General features: G+C 48.6%; 5 protein-coding genes across 8 annotated transcripts; 3 read left to right on the top strand and 2 right to left on the bottom strand.

The window, feature by feature from the left end:
- The first annotated feature begins 1,605 nt into the window (after positions 1-1,605).
- Positions 1,606-3,731, top strand: LOC120900618 (probable transaldolase). Its single transcript, XM_040307878.1, has 3 exons — positions 1,606-1,907; positions 2,622-2,745; positions 2,814-3,731. Exons 1-3 carry the CDS (start codon positions 1,805-1,807, stop codon positions 3,586-3,588), a joined length of 1,002 nt encoding a protein of 333 aa, XP_040163812.1. The 5' UTR covers positions 1,606-1,804; the 3' UTR covers positions 3,589-3,731.
- Positions 3,732-3,794: 63 nt separating this feature from the next.
- LOC120901631 (anaphase-promoting complex subunit 10) lies at positions 3,795-4,565 on the bottom strand. Its single transcript, XM_040309727.1, has 2 exons — positions 4,323-4,565; positions 3,795-4,243 (listed from the first exon to the last, which is right to left on the bottom strand). Exons 1-2 carry the CDS (start codon positions 4,429-4,431, stop codon positions 3,795-3,797), a joined length of 558 nt encoding a protein of 185 aa, XP_040165661.1. The 5' UTR covers positions 4,432-4,565.
- A 952-nt stretch (positions 4,566-5,517) lies between these two features.
- LOC120902981 (probable peroxisomal acyl-coenzyme A oxidase 1) lies at positions 5,518-9,613 on the top strand. Of its 4 annotated transcripts, none has more exons than XM_040312117.1 (10): positions 5,518-5,574; positions 6,440-6,589; positions 7,024-7,186; positions 7,258-7,550; positions 7,661-8,066; positions 8,136-8,489; positions 8,566-8,721; positions 8,801-9,059; positions 9,132-9,332; positions 9,404-9,613. In XM_040312117.1, the coding sequence occupies exons 2-10, from the start codon at positions 6,466-6,468 to the stop codon at positions 9,461-9,463; spliced, it is 2,016 nt and encodes a 671-aa protein (XP_040168051.1). In that variant the 5' UTR covers positions 5,518-5,574; positions 6,440-6,465; the 3' UTR covers positions 9,464-9,613. The 4 variants fall into 4 exon arrangements, with proteins under 4 accessions (XP_040168051.1, XP_040168050.1, XP_040168052.1 ...); XM_040312116.1 differs by lacking the exon at positions 5,518-5,574 and adding an exon at positions 5,621-5,710; XM_040312118.1 differs by lacking the exon at positions 5,518-5,574 and adding an exon at positions 5,627-5,643.
- Positions 9,614-10,348: 735 nt separating this feature from the next.
- Positions 10,349-16,707, top strand: LOC120900975 (probable peroxisomal acyl-coenzyme A oxidase 1). The gene is made up of 10 exons (XM_040308624.1): positions 10,349-10,545; positions 10,683-11,232; positions 14,030-14,189; positions 14,267-14,559; positions 14,634-15,039; positions 15,110-15,463; positions 15,542-15,697; positions 15,772-16,030; positions 16,096-16,296; positions 16,365-16,707. Exons 2-10 carry the CDS (start codon positions 11,103-11,105, stop codon positions 16,422-16,424), a joined length of 2,019 nt encoding a protein of 672 aa, XP_040164558.1. The 5' UTR covers positions 10,349-10,545; positions 10,683-11,102; the 3' UTR covers positions 16,425-16,707.
- Positions 16,708-16,781: 74 nt separating this feature from the next.
- LOC120900976 (WW domain-binding protein 2) lies at positions 16,782-20,530 on the bottom strand. The gene is made up of 4 exons (XM_040308625.1): positions 19,996-20,530; positions 19,020-19,786; positions 17,469-17,554; positions 16,782-17,382 (listed from the first exon to the last, which is right to left on the bottom strand). Exons 1-4 carry the CDS (start codon positions 20,049-20,051, stop codon positions 17,338-17,340), a joined length of 954 nt encoding a protein of 317 aa, XP_040164559.1. The 5' UTR covers positions 20,052-20,530; the 3' UTR covers positions 16,782-17,337.
- Between the last annotated feature and the right edge of the window lie 744 nt (positions 20,531-21,274).

The raw sequence follows: 21,274 nt of genomic DNA, 5'->3' as shown, positions 1-21,274 counted from the left end.
TTGTTGTATTATTTGATGCACTCTAATCGTGAATCTCTTTTTTGTCCTATCCGGTGCAAACGTCCCACTCCAGAATTGTCGAAGCTTTGCATAAAAATACTTGAAGCTGCGATAATGAACAAATAACTCACACCAATGTACGCCCGATGCACCGAATTGTATGCACGTTATCATTCTTATGCAGTCATTGAGAAGTGTCAATCTTTTTTCATTATTAATTTGTTTTATTTCTTTTTACGTGAGATGTCTTTCCTCAAATTGGTTAATCCTGCTCTGGTACAGTGTATTTATGTAACACATTTCTGCGGTCTCCATAAACTCCAGAACGCATCATTCACGATTCACACTGCTCCTGAGTCTGGAACTGTATGATCAACTGGTATCATCATATCAAACCTGCATCATCATTGAAGCTGCATTCGAAACAGGTCTTGGTCGTTGGAAATATCCCAAAGCAATCTAGAAGAAGCCGGTCAAGTAGTACAGTCGTCAACTCGTCCAAGCCCCGAATGGACCGTGCCACCATACGTTTAGGAGGGACTACTATCCTGCTATGGTAATAAATATGTCACGGTTGTGCCGAGCCCACTAGTGGTACAGGCAGGCCTTGACCGACAATGGATGTTGTGCCAAAGAAGAAGAAGAAGAAGAAGAATCTAAAACTAGTAGAAGTTACTCTCACTGGAATTTAATTCTTACTTATTCTGGTTTTCGTCCCAGATACGCCTCGGTCCTGTAACTGGTCCAAAATCTATGTCTGTATCAGACCTTAACCTATCCCATTATATCAGTGGAGTAAGAAGCACTCTCTGTGAAGGATATTCCAACTGGAACTCCGGATCGGAACAGGGTTCTGAACCTGATATCGAGCCGTTAACATTCTGGAACTGGCCTCGAATCTCGAAACCCGTTCCAAGAACCTATCATAAGCCTATCAAGATGCTGATACGGAACTTTTTTCCGGTTGTGGCACTATTTCCAGCACGTTTCCTGCTTAGCAACTGACACTACACTAATCTCTTAACTAAAACTAATTGCATACCAGTTCAAGTCCTGCAGGTGATACTGAAAAGATGTCATGTAAGTGACCACGATTTTGATGGCTTTATAGATGGATGAATTTCGTTGTTAGCGCTAATCTCGCGCCTATCCCGATTGCAAAAGTTATTCAAAGACAGTTGCAGTCTTGTAGATGATATAGAACTTTTCCTAGTTAGCCGGAACTGGTTCCAAATTGTTGTTAGTATGGTTTTGAGAGGCTTTGGCTCCGGCGGAGTTCTTTCGCCTCATCTGGTTCCAAACCCATGTCGGTACATCAACATGCATATAATCTACTTCAATGCTGCGACTCAATACTCATTTTCACAAGAGCCAATGAGGTTTGAGGACGATTCATCCTGGAAAGATCTTCCAAATAAATTCCCAAAAAACCTTCCCACTTCTCCAGCAATCACCAAAAGCCTGCTGGGTGGATTCGACACCGCGCGCGCCCTGTTTGCAAGTGTCTATACGAAGCCTCCCCACCCTTTGCACACACACACACACTCACACACAGACAGCCCTACACACAACCTTTTACACCCGGGGCTCTACTCGTACAGCGTGCGCTTCACGCTTCACCGGGCCTCATTGCCGAAAGGGAACGGAAAGGAAACGGCAGCTCGAACAGAGCCTTTAGCGTGTGTGACCCCTCGCGTCTAGTTCGCCAGCTCTCCTTCTACCGCCCCACCTCCACCGCCGCAAACACACGCACCCGTGTGGCAGTTCTTCAGCTCTTCCATCGGATTTTGGATTTCAGTCGACGATGAGCAGCGCTGAACCGCAGACGAAGAAAACGAAAATGGCTTCGAGTTTGGAACAACTGAAACAGCTCACCACGATCGTGGCCGACACCGGTGACTTCGAGGGTAAGTACGGGACGGAGGGAGAAAGAGTGTGTGCAAAAGGTGTGCTGGCGGCGAGTGCGACAGGAAATTCGCGAAGGAAACTTTCCAGATTGTCATAGTAACGCGGGCAGGCAATTTTTCGCCTTTTTCGATACTGTTTTTTTGGCTTTTGCAATGGCTGATGGGTTTTTTTTGTTCCGCTGCAATGGGTGTAGTACAAGTGTCGATCAAGGTGACCGCTTAAAGGTGATTCTCTCCAGCACTGGTTGCTTGCGTGCGGTGGAGCCGCCTGCGACACACACAATCGTCATCTTCTCAAACAACCATTATCTCCTCCGTAGCCGTGGCAAAAAACACGCGCGCGCGATAGCTTTGACGCTTCGCTGGCACAACATCTCCCCATGCGGGGGAAATTGTTTTAGCGTTTTCACGTTTAATTCCAATTGGAATTTTTAAATGCCTCTCAATAAACCGACCTAGTTGCTCCATTTTGCTCCAACGTGGGTCACATGAGCGCGATCGGTGCCTCGGTAGAGGTCAAACGGTGATTTCCTTTCACCCGCCTTGTACCAGTCGCACTGACCACATGGGGGTAGTGAGAGAAGGACAGAAAAACAGCTCGCGATCGTGCCGTCCCGCCAAGGGAAGGCCGTACGTTGGAGGAGACATGCACTAAGTTAGTGATTCGTTACGATCGTTTTATCCAACTTTCCCCCGCTTTTTTTTTATTTACAGCGATGAAAACGTACAAGCCGACCGACGCTACGACGAATCCGTCGCTGATTCTGTCCGCGGCCGGCATGGAGCAGTACCAGCATCTGATCGATAAGGCCATCAAGCACGGACAGAAGGCGGGAACGTGAGTTTTGATAGCAGCTGAAGTTGCAGATTCTGTATTTAATCTATTTCCCCCTCTATTTTGAGCAGCACGCTGGACGAGCAGGTGTCCGAGGCGGCCGACATGCTGTTCGTGCTGTTCGGGTGCGAAATTCTGAAGCTGGTGCCGGGCCGCGTGTCGACCGAAATCGATGCCCGGCTGTCCTTCAACAAGGAAGCGTCGGTGGCGAAAGCCCTCAAGCTGATCGCACTGTACGAGGAGCGCGGCATCAAGCGGGACCGGGTGCTGATCAAGCTCGCCTCCACCTGGGAGGGCATCCAGGCGGCCAGTGTGCTGGAGAAGGAGCACAACATCCACTGCAACCTGACGCTGCTGTTCTCGTTCGCGCAGGCAGTGGCCTGTGCCGAGGCGGGCGTCACCCTCATCTCACCGTTCGTGGGCCGCATTCTCGACTGGTACGTGGCCAACACGGAGCAGAAAGCGTTCGAGCCGGAGCAGGATCCGGGCGTCGTGTCGGTGACCAAGATCTACAACTACTACAAGAAGTTCGGCTACAAGACGGTCGTGATGGGCGCGTCGTTCCGCAACGTGGGCGAGATCATGGCGCTGGCCGGGTGCGATCTGCTCACGATCAGCCCGAAGCTGCTCGGCGAGCTGGAGAAGAGTGCGGAACCGGTCAAGCGCTATCTGGATGCGGAGAAGGCGAAGGAGGTGCCACTGGAGAAGATGCAGATGGATGAGGCCACGTTCCGCTGGATGCTGAACGAGGACCAGATGTCGACGGACAAGCTGTCGGACGGTATTCGCAAGTTTGCGGCCGACGGTCGCAAGCTGGAAACGATGCTGCGTGGTCTGCTGCAGTAAGGAGGGACTCTGGAGAGGGGTGCTCGGTACGGTAAAACCGGTGCCGGAGCCTCCTCACAAAGGTTAAGACGAAAAAGGTTCTTTATGTTGTGTTTTGTCGTTGTTTTCTTCTGGAATTAAATGTGCTTATATTTTGATAAATAGTTTTTGCGTTACCGTTACTAAGTCCCCTTCCTCTTCGTCCCCCCCTCCCCCCCCCCCCCCCCCTAGCGTATCGTTCTAAACTGGGAAAACTCTATCGTGCTAAACTTGCCGTGATGTTCGAGCGGATACTGCGAACCCTCCGTCGGCGAGTGGATCCGGATCTGGCGCATGTGCGTATCGCGCCCGTTCTGATGGTTGCTGATGACCGCGATCTGTATCATGAACGTGCACATCAGCATCTCCTCGTACTCCTTGATCGGTATACAGACCCAGCCGGACGGTTCGCACAGGTCCACCACCTCCACCTCCTGTAGATCGTTGAAGTGCGTCCCGCAGCGGATCGATATCCGGCTCGGGGTGTAGCTTTCGTCCAGCTTGTAGTCGGAGTAGATGTAAATCTGGCTCACCGTCGTCTTCCGGTGAAACTGTATGTTGACCAGATGGGGCAGCTGCCCGTCAGACTGCCAGTACGTTTCCATCGAGTTGTCGCGCAGCTGATCGACACCGAAGCCTGTACCGAGGGACAACAAGACACGGTCGGAGTATTGTGGCTGGCGTGCGATTCCCGGCACCTCCCCCCTATTGCTTACCCGGTTTGCACGACGAAAGACTCCACACCGCCTGCCCGCCGACCTCGCGCACCGTGCCCGACCGTTCCTCGGTGATCGGGCACACGTTCGCTCCCATTTTGACGCTCATTTTGCGGTGCACAGGCGAACGGAAGGCGCAATCATTGGCCACGAAAGTTTGACCGTTGTTTGAAAATAGCGGCTGCTTTGTTTGTTGACCGGTTTTGTTGACAGTGCCGCGCGGCTCACGAAGCTGTCAGCTGTCGAAGGCAGCAACCCGCTGAACAACGTGCTGTTGCGGATAGTGATTGCAGTCTAGGGAACAAAGTCAACGTGCTTTCTCGTTCTGCGCCACAGACCAGCATACCAGAAAGAGCGAGATAAAGCTTGTTCATTACTGTTTCCTGGGTAGAGTCTGTACGCGTGCAGGTGAATTGGAACGGTTTCAATGTTAACCTTGCCCAGTTAACTTACGTTCTATCGTTAATCGTTAGGTAGCAGACACACAAAAAAACAACGTAACGAAAAACAGATAAAATATAACGCTTCGTAACACTTCGTAACGTTTCGTAACACCTCCTTTTTTTGGTCGACGGAATTCGGTCCACCCGTTGGCGATCGAAATCCTAACGAAATTGCTGTTATTATGCTTCTGCAGTGCAAAACAGCAATTTAACACAAATTTAACTTACCAGCACTAAACGGCTTTGAACCCTCTAGTACCCTCTATCCAACCATCTTCAAATTTGACTAGAAAATTTGGCTGATACCCAGAAAAAACACCGAAACGAAAAAAAGGTGAAAAGTAACGCTTCGTAACACTTAGTAACGCTCCGTAACGTTTCGTAACGCTTCCTTTTTTCTGTCGATTAGACTAAGCTTGTTCCTCCGATTCTTGTTCTTTTGGCACAACAACCGTTGTCGGTCAAGGCCTGTCTGTATCACTACTTGTGGGCTTTCAGTGATTTATGGATTACCCCATAAGAGTTTTTCCGGATTAATTCTAGTAAACAATGGGAATTTTTTGTAGAATATATGGGCTTACGGTCCTTTCAATGCGCTTTTTTGTGTCTGTTTGGCCTGAACCTAACAAATTGAATCAACCGCCCTTCATCATTCTTTTCAAAATCTCGCCACCTGCTTTTTGCTTGTCGGGAATGCAGTACGCAGCCAGCTGAGTTGCTGTCAATGGTCAGAGCCGCAGCCAGCGGTAGTTGAGAAGCGCTGAAGGGTGCATTGATTGGCTCGCAGTCCCGAACGATCGTGTTCGTTGGTAAGTGCAAGGGAGGAAACATTCCACCCTGCAAATCCGTGGTAAATCAACCGTGAAAATGTGAAGAAGGTGTAGTTTTGTTAACGTTATCTCAAAGCTGTTGTATTGGGGATTATTATCTAAGAAAATAAAACTGGTAAGCATACAAATTAGGGAACAACTTATGCGCCAATACACGATCATATGTGTTTTGTTTTGCATAACCGCAAGCATAAGTGCATTTGATCCAACTCGTTGCAATTGCAGTGCGAAAGTAGACGAAGCAGTGGAAGAGCCCTTATTAGTTTAATTAAAAAACGCACACACTCACACACACCACGCATCCGTAACTAAGCAACCAGAGATCGTTTATCTTCGGTGCATTCGGTGCAAACTGCAAACTCTACAGTCCAGTAGCAGTACGCGGGGCAAAGTCCCCGTATTTCCACCGTCGTCTGTCGCATGTCTCTCGGTTGGGTGTATGGGCGAGAGCTCGCGCGCGCCCTCTCTCGTTATCTGATAAAGGGAGAAAGGTATGTTAGGCAGGGGGGGGGGGGGGAGGGGGAGCGAGGTTGGTTGTCGTCGCGGGAAAGCGAGCGATAGCATTGCGCTCCAGTGTGCGCGGGGTTGTTCGCCAATAAAACCAGTCGCGCAAGCGGTTAGTTTACGGAAGCGCGTCAACTAGCGCAGACGCAAAAGTGAGGGATCGTACGCATCTACTAGCACTGCTTGCTTCCTACTAGCACTGCTTGCTATTGTGCGCGAAGAGCTTTGGGGGAAAGGTCATTGGCTTTAAGGGTTAGCGCGATCAAACGGACGGCTACATCGAATCGAACCGAGTGCGTAGACGAGCTGCCGTATAAAATTATTCCTCGATCGTTTCTAGAAGTGTGACCAACCCCCGTGCACAAAATGCCGGCATCCACGGTGAACAAGGATCTGCAGGCGGAGCGGGATAAGGGTAGCTTCGATAGGAACGAGTTCACCCTCTGGTGGGTCGGCGGCAAGGAAAAGCTGAAGGAAAAGCAGGATCTAGGTAAATATGCAACCGAATAAAAAGGGAATAGAATTAGTGGCTCGAGACTGTTCTGGCTTTTTTGGAATGATTTGGCCTGTTGTTTTGGCTTATCTTGCCCCAAGGGGTGCACCACACCGCGATTGCACTGGGCAAGATAGACAGTTTCAAATAATGTTATCGGCTGACAGGGGGCTTGTACCATTGCGCACCGCCTTACGGCGGGCCGGCTTAATGGTGGACCTCTTGATTTCATCTCAAAATTTGACGAGTCACTGGGGGGGACAGATAAAACGCGCAAAAACATACACCACCCTACCCCATCAACGGTGAAGGTCATCTAAATTACAAGCGCAATTCTTCATCTTGCGTACACAGAAGCTCACAATTCTTCTTACAACATGATTAATTACCTTTGTGTAATATGCTTTTTTGTTTCTCCCTTTTTTTTTTAGAAACCTTTTTGGCCAACGATCCCGACTTCCACAACAAAACGCCGATCCACTTCCTGTCCCACAAGGAGCTGTACGAGGAAACGATCCGCCAGGCGACGGCCATCTTCCGCAAGGTGCGCAAATTCCACGAAGATCGAGGCAATGGCGATCCGTCCAACTACATGTGAGAGTTGTGCTTCTTTCCTTTCTTTTTTGTTGATTAAAAGTCAATAATTTCTCCGTGCATGATTTTAGGCAAATTCTGGGCGGTCTGCTCGGCAACGGTATCATCCGGCAGGGCAATCCACTCGGCATCCACTTTGCCATGTTTGTGCCGGCCCTGCTCGGGCATGGATCGCCGGAACAGCAGGCGGAATGGTTGCCCCGTGCGTTGAAGTGTCAGCTGCTTGGGACGTACGCACAGACCGAGCTTGGCCATGGGACGTTTCTGCGCGGGCTGGAAACGACCGCCACGTACGACGAGCGGACGGAGGAATTTGTGCTGGAAAGTCCTACGCTCAGCTCGTACAAGTGGTGGCCCGGAGGATGTAAGTGGCAAGATGCTGTTGAATTTCTTCTATTTATTGCAGGCTATTTCTAAATCATGGTTTACTTCGATCAATGATTATTTACAAATGCTCATTGCATACCGTTTCAGTGGCACACACGGTTAACTATTGCGTGGTGATGGCGCAGCTGTTCTCCAAAGGAAAGTGTCACGGCATCCAGCCGTTCATCGTGCAGCTGCGCGACGAGGAGACGCACATGCCCATGAAGGGGATTGTGATTGGGGAGATTGGCAACAAGCTCGGCATGAACGGGGTGAACAATGGCTATTTGGGCTTTGAAAAGGTGCGCATTCCGCGCAAGAACATGCTGATGAAGAACGCCAAACTGCTGGCGGACGGTACGTTCGTGAAGCCACCGTCGCAGGCGCTCACCTACGGCACGATGATGTTTGTGCGCGTCATAATCGTGCGCGATACGGCGCTCCATCTGGCCAAGGTGGCGACCATCGCCGTGCGGTACTCGTGCGTTCGTCGCCAGAGCCACATCAATCCGGAGTGAGTAACGCACGGGATTGAGCTCGTTCTATGATGCGTTTCATTACCCGTTTTATCTTCCTTCGACAGTCAACCGGAAGTGCAGGTGATCGACCATCTGACGCAGCAGTACAAACTGTTCCCTTCGATTGCGCGCAGCATCGTGTTCAAGCTGACGTCGGACAATCTGTGGGAGATGTACAACCAGGTGACGTCCGAGCTGGATCAGGGTAATTTGGAGCGTCTGCCGGAGCTGCACGCGATCGCCTGCTGTCTGAAGGCGGTCACTACGGCCGATGCGGCCAAGAGTGTGGAGACGCTGCGTATGGCTTGCGGTGGGCATGGCTACATGACGTGCGCTAACTTCTACAACACGTACGGTTTCGTGACGGCCGCCTGTACGTATGAGGGGGAGAATACGGTTCTGTTGCTGCAGACGGCCAGGTATGGGTAACCGGAACTGGAGGAGTCATTGCACCTGAGTTACTTATCTATTCTATATTCTTGTTTGCTTGCACAGATATCTTATCAAGGTGTGGAACCAGGCACTGAAGGGACAACCGCTCGGGCCGACGGTGCAATACCTGAACAGCTTCATCCAGAGCCGAAACAATCGCCATGCGTGGATTGATACCGTGCCTGGTATTGTGAAGGCACTGCAAACGGTGGCTGCTGGGTAAGGCACTCGGCATTGTAAAACAAATGCGATTTTAAAGCGCTTTTCTCACTCCAACATTTCAATCATCATTCTTCAGCAAACTGCGCCTCGCGAACGAGCACGTGGAGCAGCGCAAAAAGGCCGGCTACACGCACGAGGAGGCGGTCAATCTGACCTCGCTCGAGCTGGCCCAAACGGCCGAAGCGCACTGCCGCGCCTTCCTGGTGCAGTCCGGGCACGAGATGATCGAGAAGCTCTGCCAGAGGGTGTCGCCCGCCCTGGCGAAGGTGATGCGAACCGTTGGCGAGCTGTACGCTTACAACGAGGCGCTCGACTCGATCGGTAGCCTTGTTCGGGTGAGTGTGACTTAGCAGAGGGTTTTCCCAGCTGTTGCTTATTTTATTTGCTGGTTATTTCTCTCCCCTCAGTTCACAACGATCAGCGAGAGTGACATTAATCGACTGCAGTCCAAGCTGGAATCGGCCCTGCTGGCCATCCGGCCGAACGCGGTAAGCATTGTGGACGGGTTTGCCATCCCGGATGTGCTGCTCGGCTCGCCGCTCGGTGCGTACGATGGCAACGTTTACGAGCGGCTGTACGAGGAGGCCCAGAAAAGTCCACTCAACAAGGTGAGATTCAATCGAAAATGGCACTCACTTGAGCACATCTTGATAATATACATTCCCTCCGATCGTTTCAGGAACCGGTTAACAAATCATTCCATCTGTATTTGAAACCGTTCATGCGCTCGAGCTTGTAAAAAGGAGCTTGCAGCCGGGCTCAATCAACACACCCACGCTTGAATGGGTCGAACATGGTGCTACCAATCGTATGTTATCGGGGGTTATGGGAACTGTTATCTGCATGGGCTATAATAAAACGACGTTATTCAAAACTGATTAACCTCAAACTGTACGACCGGATGCCCGGGAATATTTTTTTTTTCAAATTGAAAAAACCTTTTAATTTGAAAATGGTTAATATTTAATGTTTTCACATATCTTTAGGAAATTTAATTTTTATAAAGGGCACATGATAAACTTATGTTTTAAAAATTCCTAAATATTTTATTTTTTATATTTTCTTTTGATACCCTTTATCTCTACGACCTACGAGATTGGCCTACCTGGGTATCACATACATTTTGTATGAGATGTGATATTTTTTTTAATTTTAAAATTTTCATAACTTATGTTATAATTAATATTGAAATTTCAAATTTGGTTGAATAATATAGGAATTGGTCTTGTTTAGTTTGTTGAAGCAATTGGAATTTAAAAGTTTCATTTACAATTGTTTAAATATTTTGTTCTATACATGAAACTGTAGCCTTCAATGCTGTTTGAAGGTATAAATTTGATCATTGAAGCAACGGTCAACTATTCCCTACCACAAAATTCTCGTTTATTTACGCATTAGTAGGTGTTAAAATTTTAATTATTTTCACCTTAAATTTCGCTTATTACATATTAAGCTCTCCAAAATTGAAAACAATGCAAACAAACTCTAAATTTTGAAAAAGCAAGCTGCAACGGTCGTTCGTTTGAATCGGAGCACGCAACCCGAACGCATAAACAGTCCGTCAGTTTGACGTTTCTCTCGCAGCGGGGAATGAAATTGTAAATAAACAACAGCATAAAGGGCAGCAGCAGCAGCAACAGCAACAAAAAAGCAAGCAACCCCGTAATGTTGCGACCAGATTACGCATTACTTAAGTCGCCCCGCAGTGGGGTGGGGGATGCTCGTCCGCATGTGTGTATGTGTGAAGCGCTTGGAAAGCTGTAAGCACCGTCTCCGTTGCGTTGCGTTGCGCTGTTCCCGTACGGACGGTGGACTGTGCAGGTTGGTTGGTGTTCGCGGTTCGCGGGAGGCTCAAAATCCCCCGCTTCGATAAGAGCTTATCAGCAGTCCTGCTGCACACAGAAAGATCCGATACGTGTGTGTATTACCGCACTGATAATCATCGATTACAATTTTAGGGTGAATTTAAAGGTTGAAAGCCCATTCCAACGTGTCAGTGAAGGAGCTGGGCGTTTACGTGATTGCGTTTGCAGGACCCCACAATTACAGCGCACCAAAGGTCAGTTTATGGTGTTCGAACGCGACCCGAAGAGTAACGCACAAAGGAACACAAAGGGGGAGCGCGCTATCTCAAGCTCCCTAATCACAGGAAGGCGCGCGAGCCTCCACCCATCGACGAAACAGCACGCTTCCACTGGTCATTCCGCAGTCATTCGACGAACAAGGGCCCACCCAGTCATCAGTCGCTCGGTGGAAGAGCCCTATTAAGGAGGCAAAATTGGATTGCGCTTCGTCGCAAGTGAAATAGAAAGTACGTGGCGCACGTAGCGCAATTACGCCAGCAAGCGCAACAACAGAAAAGCAACAACGCACCAGCCATGCCTTCGACCAGTGGTACCGTCAACAAAGACCTGCAGGCGGAGCGGGACAAATGCACGTTCAACAACGAAGAGTTCACCCTCTGGTGGGTTGGCGGCGAGACGAAGCTGAAGGAGAAGCGATTCCGTGGTAAGCGACTGGGAGGGATGGACTCCATAGAGAGTGAGAATGGAGAGGGGGCATAGTGGAGGGGATGATGTACATTGGCTTTTCGCTTCCTCTGTGAAGGCCAACGTCAGAAAGTGGAACGCGCGCGGTGGATTTTGCAGCTTCTCGCTTGTGCGAGCATAATGCTGCCGTTGTGCTGTCTGACTGTCTTTATGACACGGGCTCCGGGAACCGGTCTCGGCCGTATGATGCAAGACGCTGTGACGAGCTTTAGCCGGTCCCCGCTCGTCCCACTGCCAATGGCGTTGGGAGACTCGAGAGCGCGAACGAGATCGTTCTAGAGAGGGCAAGGCAATTGTAGGGGTACGTTAGGAGCAATTAAAAGTGGAGATTTCTACTACAAATGCACGCAAAGGGCTGAAAGGTACACACTTGAGATAGTTTGCCGGTAGGAAAGGAAGGGATGATTACACTTGAACCATATTGCTGGACCATTCGATGTAAAACAATGCAATAATGAGACTGCTCGGTGGTTTTTGGCATGGGAAACTGACTTTTTTAACCTAATTGAGAGGATTTAATGGTAATTATTACCAAAAATTAATATTGCAAATCATATTCTAAGGTCAAAATTCCAGCTGGATTGCTATAAATTGTTCTCAGTGCAAATAACACGTACACAAACACCCTCTAACCGGTCAAGGGTGAAGTTCAATTTCAATTTCGTTATCTTACGCGCTAAATCTGCCTAGATACCTTTAATTGCCGGACCTACTGATCGCCTTCTTGCCTCCCCTCGGGCGCCCATTTTCTGCCTGCAAGTCATCGTTATTTTGCGCGATTCACGTTCGAGTGCCCTCCTGCGAGTGTTAACGCGCATTCAAGATTGTTGTGAACATAGATTATCGTCCGGCCGGTTTTATTTGTGAATGTATGAATGCGAAACGAACGAATCTTTCAATATGCGCTAATCACGCGCTTATCAATCCCGGTCAAGGGATTTGCTGTCGTACGCGAAGCCAAAGAAGTCACGTAGTAAACAAATGACGTTAAAGCGAGAGCGAATGCTCGGTTTGGAGAAGGAACGAAACGAAAGCTCTATGGTCCATTCTAGCTGATAGTTTTAATAGGACTAACTTTTACATTGTAGTGTTTTATACTATCTGCGATCTGCCTTTGCATTTGGTCAACTACAGACTACTAGAACTCAAACCTAACTAGAACTCAAACTAGTTGTAGATCTAACACGCCGTATCAATCGCTGGCTTGGCCTGACACGCGTAGCGATAATTCAAATCCTACGAGGAACTCCTACCTGTTTTTCCGTCGTCCTTCAGTGCCTTCAGACGCTCGCACATGATCGTGTACTGCGGGTTCTTGGACGTCAGACCCTCGCCAAAGTCCATCATCTTCTTGTAGTACTCCGTGAAGTTGTCGATCTTGTTCCGGATGCTCTGGCACTTATTAAGGAACTTATCCGGTTTTAGCTGTGAGATTGGCGTATCCTTCCATATCACACCCGTCTGAATTGAAGAATTCTTCATCAAGATCACCTTCTTTTCTTTGAAGAGCACTTCCACGCCAGCCTGCATTAGCTACGTCATGGACAGGAGATTTTTCCGAAGTGTAGGCAGATACAGGACATTTTCTGCGCTCATGAGAACACGAGACACTCTCCATTCTTTGCTAAGTCTATGTATACCGGTTGATTCAAAGTTTCCAGGGATGAAAAACACTAGTGATGTTGAACTAGTAGTAATTGTTCCTTTAAGTTTCCGTCGGAATTGATTCCGGCTAGCCCCAAAGTTTTCTGGAATCGATTCCGGATATTAGGTCCGGAGTCAAAATCGGTTCCGCAATCGGAATTGTGTCCGAATTCTTATTCCGGAGCTAATTCCAATTCTTAAGTCAATTCTGATTCCGTTACCAGAGCATTTTGTGATTCCCAGGTCGATTTCGATTAAGAAGCCGATTCTGATTCCGGAGCCATCCTCGGAATCGGCTCGGGAATTGTCTTCGGAATTGGTTCCGGCGTCGACTCCGGAATTGGTTCCCGAGTCAATTTTGGAATTGGCTCCAGAATCGGCTCTGAAATTGATTCCGCATACGGAATCAGAATCGGGTAGGTCCGATTCTGAGCTCCCACCACTAAATAACACCGAATTAACCATGAGGGACACTGACTCCTGAATCCAGTATGAATTCCTGGTGTTCTTACGTGGTTCTTACGTCCTTTTCCATCCGCCAGGAACACAAGCAATGTAAGGCAGAGCAGGTATCCCTTTCTTCTAGCTTCGATCGAGCTGCTCGAAGCTGCCGCGAAGGATCTGATCCTCAAATTGTTTAAGATGGACGCGCAACGACGTCCCTCTGTCCTTCAACTTAAGGCGTGCGATCTATAACCATCGTATAACCATCTGCCTTCCCCAGGACTTCTTGTCAAATGTATCTTCAAGAACGTTCCACATTACTTTCACCGTGGTCTTCTCCTTGTATACATCCCAAGTACACATCCGGGATGATACTCTCCAGCAATGACTTGGCCTTTGCGTCCATTTCTTGAACCCCTCAGCAGCCGTCTCTGCAACGTCTTTCACTACAGCGTCCCATACCTGCCAGGCTTGCAGAAATACATCGACGCGAATCTTCCAGGTGTCGTAGCCAGCTCCTTTTTTCTACTCGTCTGGGCCCATAACCTAAAGAGGTCCGATCTGCCATTGCATTTTGTCAAACTACACACGATTGCTAGATCTGCAACAGAAACGCTGTACCACGCTTACTTTGTTTTTATTTATGGCTTTTCGCTTTTTTTCTGCAGAGGACTTCTTCCTAAATGATCCCGAGCTGCAGGAGAAGGTGCCGCTGCACTTCCTCTCCCACAAGGAGCTGTACGAGGAATCGGTCCGCAAGGCGACGGTCGCGTTCCGGAAGGTGCGCAAGATGAACGAAATGGGCCAGGACGGGGTGGACAACTACTCGTGAGTATTTGCAACAAACCGATTTCCGTGAGTTTCCATGCTTAACATTTCCCAAACAAATGCTTCACACATTGCAGCGCACTGCTGGGAGGACTGCTGGGAACGGGCATCCTGAAGCAGGGCAATCCGCTCACCGTGCACTACGTCATGTTTCTGCCGGCCATCCTCGGGCACGGCACGCCGGAACAGCAGGCCGAATGGTTCGGGCGGGCCTGGAACTGCGAGATTATTGGCACGTACGCACAGACCGAGCTGGGCCACGGGACGTTCCTGCGCGGGCTGGAAACGACCGCCACGTACGACGAGCGGACGAAGGAGTTTGTGCTGCACAGCCCAACGCTGACCGCTTACAAGTGGTGGCCGGGAGGATGTAAGATGGGATTGGGTCAATCGGGAAAGCCAACCACATGCACACACATTTCTAAACAAATTCTCTTTCCTCAGTGGCACAAACGGCCAACTACTGCGTGGTGATGGCGCAGCTCTACTCCAAGGGACAGTGCCACGGCATCCAGCCGTTCATCGTGCAGCTGCGCGACGAGGAGTCGCACGTCCCGATGAAGGGCATCACGATCGGCGACATCGGCAACAAGCTCGGCATGAACGGGGTGAACAATGGCTTCCTCGGGTTCGATCACGTGCGCATCCCGCGCAAGAACATGCTGATGAAGAACGCCAAACTGCTGGAGGACGGCACGTTCGTGAAGCCACCGTCGCAGGCGCTCACCTACGGCACGATGATGTTTGTGCGCGTGGTGATCTGCCGCGATATGGCGGCGTACCTGTCGAAGGCGGTCACGATCGCCGTCCGCTATTCGGCCGTCCGTCGCCAGAGCCACATCAATCCGGAGTGAGTTACGCACGGGTTGGACTCGATCTATGGTGTATTTAATGTTACCCATTTTCTCTTCCTTCAACAGTCAACCGGAAGTGCAGGTGATCGACCATCTGACGCAGCAGTACAAACTTTTCCCGGCGCTTGCGAAGAGCATCATCTTCAAGCTGACGTCGGACAACCTGTGGGACATGTACAACCAGGTCACGTCCGAGCTGGACAAGGGCGATCTGGAGCGGCTGCCGGAGCTGCACGCGATCGCCTGCTGTCTGAAGGCGATCACAACGGCCGACGCTGCGGCCGGTGTGGAGCTGTGCCGGATGGCTTGCGGTGGCCATGGTTACATGACGTGCTCCAACTTTTACGGCACGTACGGCATGGTGACGGCGGCCTGTACGTACGAGGGCGAAAATACGGTCCTCTTGCTTCAAACTGCTCGGTAGGGATGGTTGTTGGGACCTTTTTCACCCTTTTTTTAAGCACCTTATTAACTTGCTTTATTTCACTGTACTTGCAGCTACTTGATGAAAGCGTGGCAGCAGGCCCAGCGGGGACAGGAACTAGTGCCCACCGTCCAGTATCTGGCCCGGTTCCTCAGCAGCAAAAACCGTCGCATGGATTGGGACGATTCGATCGGCGGTATCGTTCGCGCCCTGCAAACCGTTGCTGCTGGGTAGGGGGGGGGGGCACAAATATTAAGCAAAATATGCCAAAAAATATTAAACTTTCACCCCTTTTTCATTGCAGCAAACTGCGCCTCGCGGCCGAACATATCGAGCAGCGGCAGAAGCGTGGCGCCACGCTGGAGGAAGCAACCAACCAGACCTCGATCGAGCTGGCCCGCACGGCCGACGCCCACTGTCGGGCCTTCCTGGTGCAGTCCGGGTGCGAGATGATCGAGAAGGGCTGCGCCACGGCTTCGCCCGAGCTGGCCAAGGTGCTGCGCACGATCTACCATCTGTACGCGTACGATGAGGCGCTCAAGTCGCTCGGCGATTTGCTGCGGGTAAGCCGTCACACACTGCTGAAAGCTTCTTCCCCGGGCTACAGGGTAAATTCTTTCTTCGACAGTTCACCACCATCTCGGAGAGCGACATCAACCGGCTGCAGGCGAAGCTGGAGGATGCGCTGACGGAGCTGCGCCCGAATGCGGTCGGCATTGTTGACTCGTTTGACCTGCCGGACGATGTGCTCGGTTCGCCGCTCGGCGCCTACGATGGCAACGTGTACGAGCGGCTGTACGAGGAGGCGAAGAAGAGCCCCCTCAATCAGGTAAGCTTATTGGGTGGGTCAATACGGGTTGTTACACGGTCTTGATTTGTATTTTTTTTTTGTTTCAGGAACCCGTAAATCAATCATTCCACATGTATTTGAAACCGTTCATGAAGTCGAGCCTGTAGAGGAGTTTTTCTTTCAAAAACAAAACCCCGGTTTGCAGTGTGCGAGCGTGCACAACGGTCTGGTGATAGTGGAACATGTTGGTTAACGTACTAAGCGATTTTTTGTTTATGTTATTTTATGTTATGCGGGGCAGAGGTGTATGGAAGCCTTTTTATAGATAAATTTTCTATCAAACAGAATGTTGGAGGAATGCACACAAATACAGTGCGCATTTGGCATACACTTTACACTATGCAGTTGTTAAATATATACATCATACAACCGTAAAAACGGAAATTCGAACCGATTGTTGTTATTTCTTTCCGTAAACGACATTCCTATCACTAAACGCACGAACCGGCTGGTTTTGAGATGTGTTTGCTTTAGTATAAGATACTGGTTATTTATTGTTTGAATACAATTTTACACGTAGTGTGGGATAACAGTGCGTAGCAGCAGATTGGGGGAGAAGTACTAAACCAACGACAAAGTTATGCGCGCGTTCCCCTTTCCCCTTTTGGGCTGACGGACCCTTCGCCTCTCTTTATACGGGAATGGTTGAATAAAATGGCAAATAGTGTTTGCTACATCTGCTCTTTTTTTTGTTTTGTTTGCATGAGCACAGCCACACGCACATACACCGAAACCATGATCGGGAGTCACCCTTCCCTTTAAGGGACCGACCGAGAATGTCCAACCGAATAGTGATTGTATGCAGCGAAGCAACAACGGCAATAGAAAACGGCGATAAAATCTAAACAATTACATTAAAAAAAGAAAACAAACAAATTATACAACTCTTACCAACCCCCCACCGGGCACATCCCGTTTTTTTTTTGTTTGCGAGGGCCGTGAGGAGGGAATTCGGGGTTCAGATTTTGATGAAAAAACGTAATCGAATGCACGAATGCATGCGACGGGTTTTCCCCTTTTTTACTGTTCCTTCTTGTTGAGCGAACTGTAGCTTGGCGGTGGTTCCTGAAACGAGCGATATGGAAAAATGCGAATCCATTAATTAGTGGCTGCGGCTGCAGGGGTGGGTTTCATGCCGTTGCGAAACTCACGTAATATGCCGGCGGTGGAACGTAAGCCGTCTGGGGTCTGTTGGGATCGTAGTACGCGCTTTGGGCCGCTTCGGCTTCCTTCGAGTCTGTGGAAAATTGTGGAAAAAAGAAGCATTTGAGAGGTAAGAAAAATGTGCATTAAAAGCTAAAAAAAAGGAGTATTGCAGCATCAGGTTACGTTAAATCGAGCTATTAATTAATTGGATTAGACATTCGAACCTACAGAGCAGTATGGATTCGTATAATGAGGAAATTTAATATTGTACATAGTCCACGCAATCCAATTAATGTGAGTAAGGAGTTCTTTCTCAGCAAACAATTCGATAAAGATCGATTACAAATCCTTTAAAAAAATCAAATCCACCCAATATCGATCAATTCTTGTACAAATCGAAAATTGAATTTCCCAATGGGAAAAGTATTGAATCCTATTGGAATTAATATTCCTAGAAGTGTTCTGAATCAGAATATACTATGGCGAAGAATATACTATACTATAGACATGGCGTAAGGATCAATGAAGCTATTCTACGTTCCTCAGCGGAATAGGAGATGCTTCAAGGACAGGGTAAATCATCCGATGAATCCAGGAAATAGTTTAGCGGACGATGACAATATGTATCAGACAGTTTCATCATCAGTGGGACAGTTTCAGTCCAGTACAACGTTTTGCTTGAAATTCAGTGAAAGTATGTTCAAGCTGTTATCACTTCTCTTGAAATGGTTCCCTTAATGTACGACCAATCTGTGGTTTACGATAAAAACTGCGGTTCTCACAAGCAGTTCATGTTCATATGATGTCAGTATTTTGAAGCATTCAAGCAGTTTATCGCAGTTATTTCTTAACGATAGCACGCAAATCATATGTTCCGCGACAAAAGCTGCAGATGCTGCCACAATCCTCAAAAATTCCACAAATTGACTTAGAGCACTCAAAGGCTCTGACTTATTTGTTAACTCTCTTTACTCTCTTTACTTAACGAGATGCTTTTCTGATAGAAAACATTGATTTCCTACTAAGACCGTTTTCCTAATAGGTTTTCCAAGTCACGTTCCAATATGCACATCGTCATTCACCCCCTCCAAGATCTTTTTCAACAGCTGTCAAATGGTAAATTTGCATCACATTAAAATTTCAATTCTTCCACATCATTTTCAACACATCACAAAGCACTGTTAAACTCAATCCAGCTTGAGACGTGTTGAAAATCATGCGAAAGAACTGAAACATTATTGTGATGCAATTACAACATTAGACAGCTGTCGAAAAACATCTCGCAGCCAATGTAAAATGTGTTTGTTGACATTGAAAATTGACTCGGAAAAAACTTAAAGCATTCCCTTACATGGCACTTTCCTTCATCCCTTGATTAAACAGTGGGAGGTACAATCTTTGTTGAAATGTTTCCAACCGTCGACATGAAAAACTTATTCCAAACAAGCATAAAATGGTTCACACTTGTCAAGCAAACCAGAAGCTCGTAAATCCAGGAATTACAGCAGTGTATCCATCACCACCACTCTTATCAGCATCAACTTCTGTTCACTTACTCGGTTGTGGAGGCGCAGTAAAGCCCATCGCACCACTGGACGGTCCCGGCTGCGGGTAGCCACCTTGCGCCACGTTCCCGTTCGGGTAGCCAGCGCCCGGTCCACCCACAAACCCGGCCTGCATCGGGTAGCCGGCACCGGACGCCGGCGGATGCGGATAGCCACCGGCAAACTGCTGCTGCTGCTGTGGCGGATACGGGTAGCCGGCCGGTCCGGTCGGTCCGGCCGCTCCCGGCACAATGCCCGGGTACGGCGGCGGACTGTCGTGCATGTAGATCGTGTTCGGCTGCGGCTGCTCGGGAAAGACGGCCGCACCCGGCACCCAGCCGTAGTTGTACGGGTTCGGGGTGTAAGCGGGCGGTGGGGCCGCATACCACGCACCGCCCGGCGGCGTGTACGGCGGTGGCGGAGCGTTGCCCGCGTTGCGCTGGGCGATCGAGGCCGCCCGCAACATCGCCTGCCCAAAGTCGATCGCACCGCCGTGCTTGAAGACGATCTTAAACTTCGCCTCGCCCTCCCAGTTGCCGTTCTGCTGGGCCTGCACCTTGCCCTTGATGTAGTTCGCGCCGAAGACGGGCTGCTCCACCTCGACCTCGCGCATCGACACGAACGGCATGCTGAAGGAGCGCAGCGCGTCCGTCTCGCTCTTGCCGTTGTAGATGACGCGGTGCGTGGTGAGGTAGACGCGGCCCTGCTTGCTACCCTTCATCGCACCGTTGCTGTGGCCCGAGAACTCAATCGTCACATGATCGCTGAAGATGAGTATTCTGTAAAAGGGAGAAGAAGCGATAGGAAAAACAATCACAATGGAAGAATGATGATGGATGGAAATGTCCGGAAAATTCTCGTATTCTCGCCACTGGTCTGCTTACATTACCAGACCGTTCTAGGGTAATGACGCATGTGTGTGTGTGTATGTGTTGTGTTTACATTTGAGTAGAAAAAGTAAGACAACGAAACAACATGGCCAACTTACCCTTCGCCAGCGTGTATCAGTACGCCATTGTTGGCGTGTGCGGTGTTTAGCGACATTTTCTAGACCGCTTTTCCCTCCCGCTCGAAACAATAGATCACCCGCGGATTGCCCAACGTTGTAGCTTCACCAACTACAGCCACACAGCCACACAGCCAAGCTCGACTGCTAATTTTCACGCTTATCGCCCCGCGATTGGTGGTCCAGCTCGACTGATGAGTCACGCTCGTCGCAGCAAATAACTACGACCTTTTATTCTTGCACAAATGACGACGATGATGATGATGATTAGTCGGGGTTTGTTTGTTTTGTGTGTTGCACCGCTGTTTTTTTGCACTTGCTTCGCTGGTTATCTTCTCAATCGTTTCGTTGCAGGTGTCGCACGAGCAGACCTTTTTTTGTTTTGCTACAACAATCGTCCCGAAATTTGTGGTAACTTTAGCACTAAACAACAATTTCAAGCTCTCTGCGCACTTTCTACAGCCGAGCGGAATGTAGGGCCGAAGATGAATCAACCCAAAATAAACGACAAAAACACGTCAGTTGCACAGTGGGCTGTGCTGCGGTGCTTATCAATGACAGCGTGCAAAAAATATTGTTTTTTTTTTTTTTATATTGAAAAATAACAAATCTTGTGATTTTTACTACACAACTTGATAAAATTTTAGTATTTTTTTCTTCAAAATGAACATAAGGAAGCATGAAAGCAAATTTTTCTGAATTGTTGCGCGTCGCATTTTTTTAAATTTCTATCACGGTGTGCAGAGCCGCTGACAGAACTGTCAAACGCGGGCGGCTATTTGAGCGACTTCGGAAAAGCGGCTGAAATCAGGGCAGATTCTAACGGCTCAGCAGAAAACTGCTTTTGTTGCCGAATTTTATCCCTTTAAATTCCGATGAGCTGGAGCTGGTTTTCCCCGCAAACGCTTGCACTGGACAGTGCTACAAAATGTAGAAATTCAGAAAGTATTTTATAAGAAATATTAAAATTGCAATCAAAACGACAATGTGATTTTTTTTAAATTAGCTTAGAAAAGTAATTCAATTAGAATGATGATGATTTAAAAAAATATCTTTCCTATGGCAAGAGCTAGATGAAAATTAATGAAAAATAAAAAATGTAAATTAGCAAATAAGGTTTGAACTTTTCGCTAATAAAATTATTATTTCTATTATAATAATTAATCACGTTTTAAGGCATTTTAAAACAAATACGGCACATCACAGATAATATTCCTTGTTTTTAGTAGATAATTATTTTGCTAAATTCCTCCATAGCATG

This window comes from Anopheles arabiensis, chromosome 3 (genome assembly GCF_016920715.1).
Source record: "Anopheles arabiensis isolate DONGOLA chromosome 3, AaraD3, whole genome shotgun sequence".
Lineage (NCBI taxonomy): Eukaryota > Metazoa > Arthropoda > Insecta > Diptera > Culicidae > Anopheles > Anopheles arabiensis.
The sequence above is the reverse complement of the archived record's forward strand: the minus strand, read 5'-3'. Positions and strand labels throughout refer to the sequence as shown.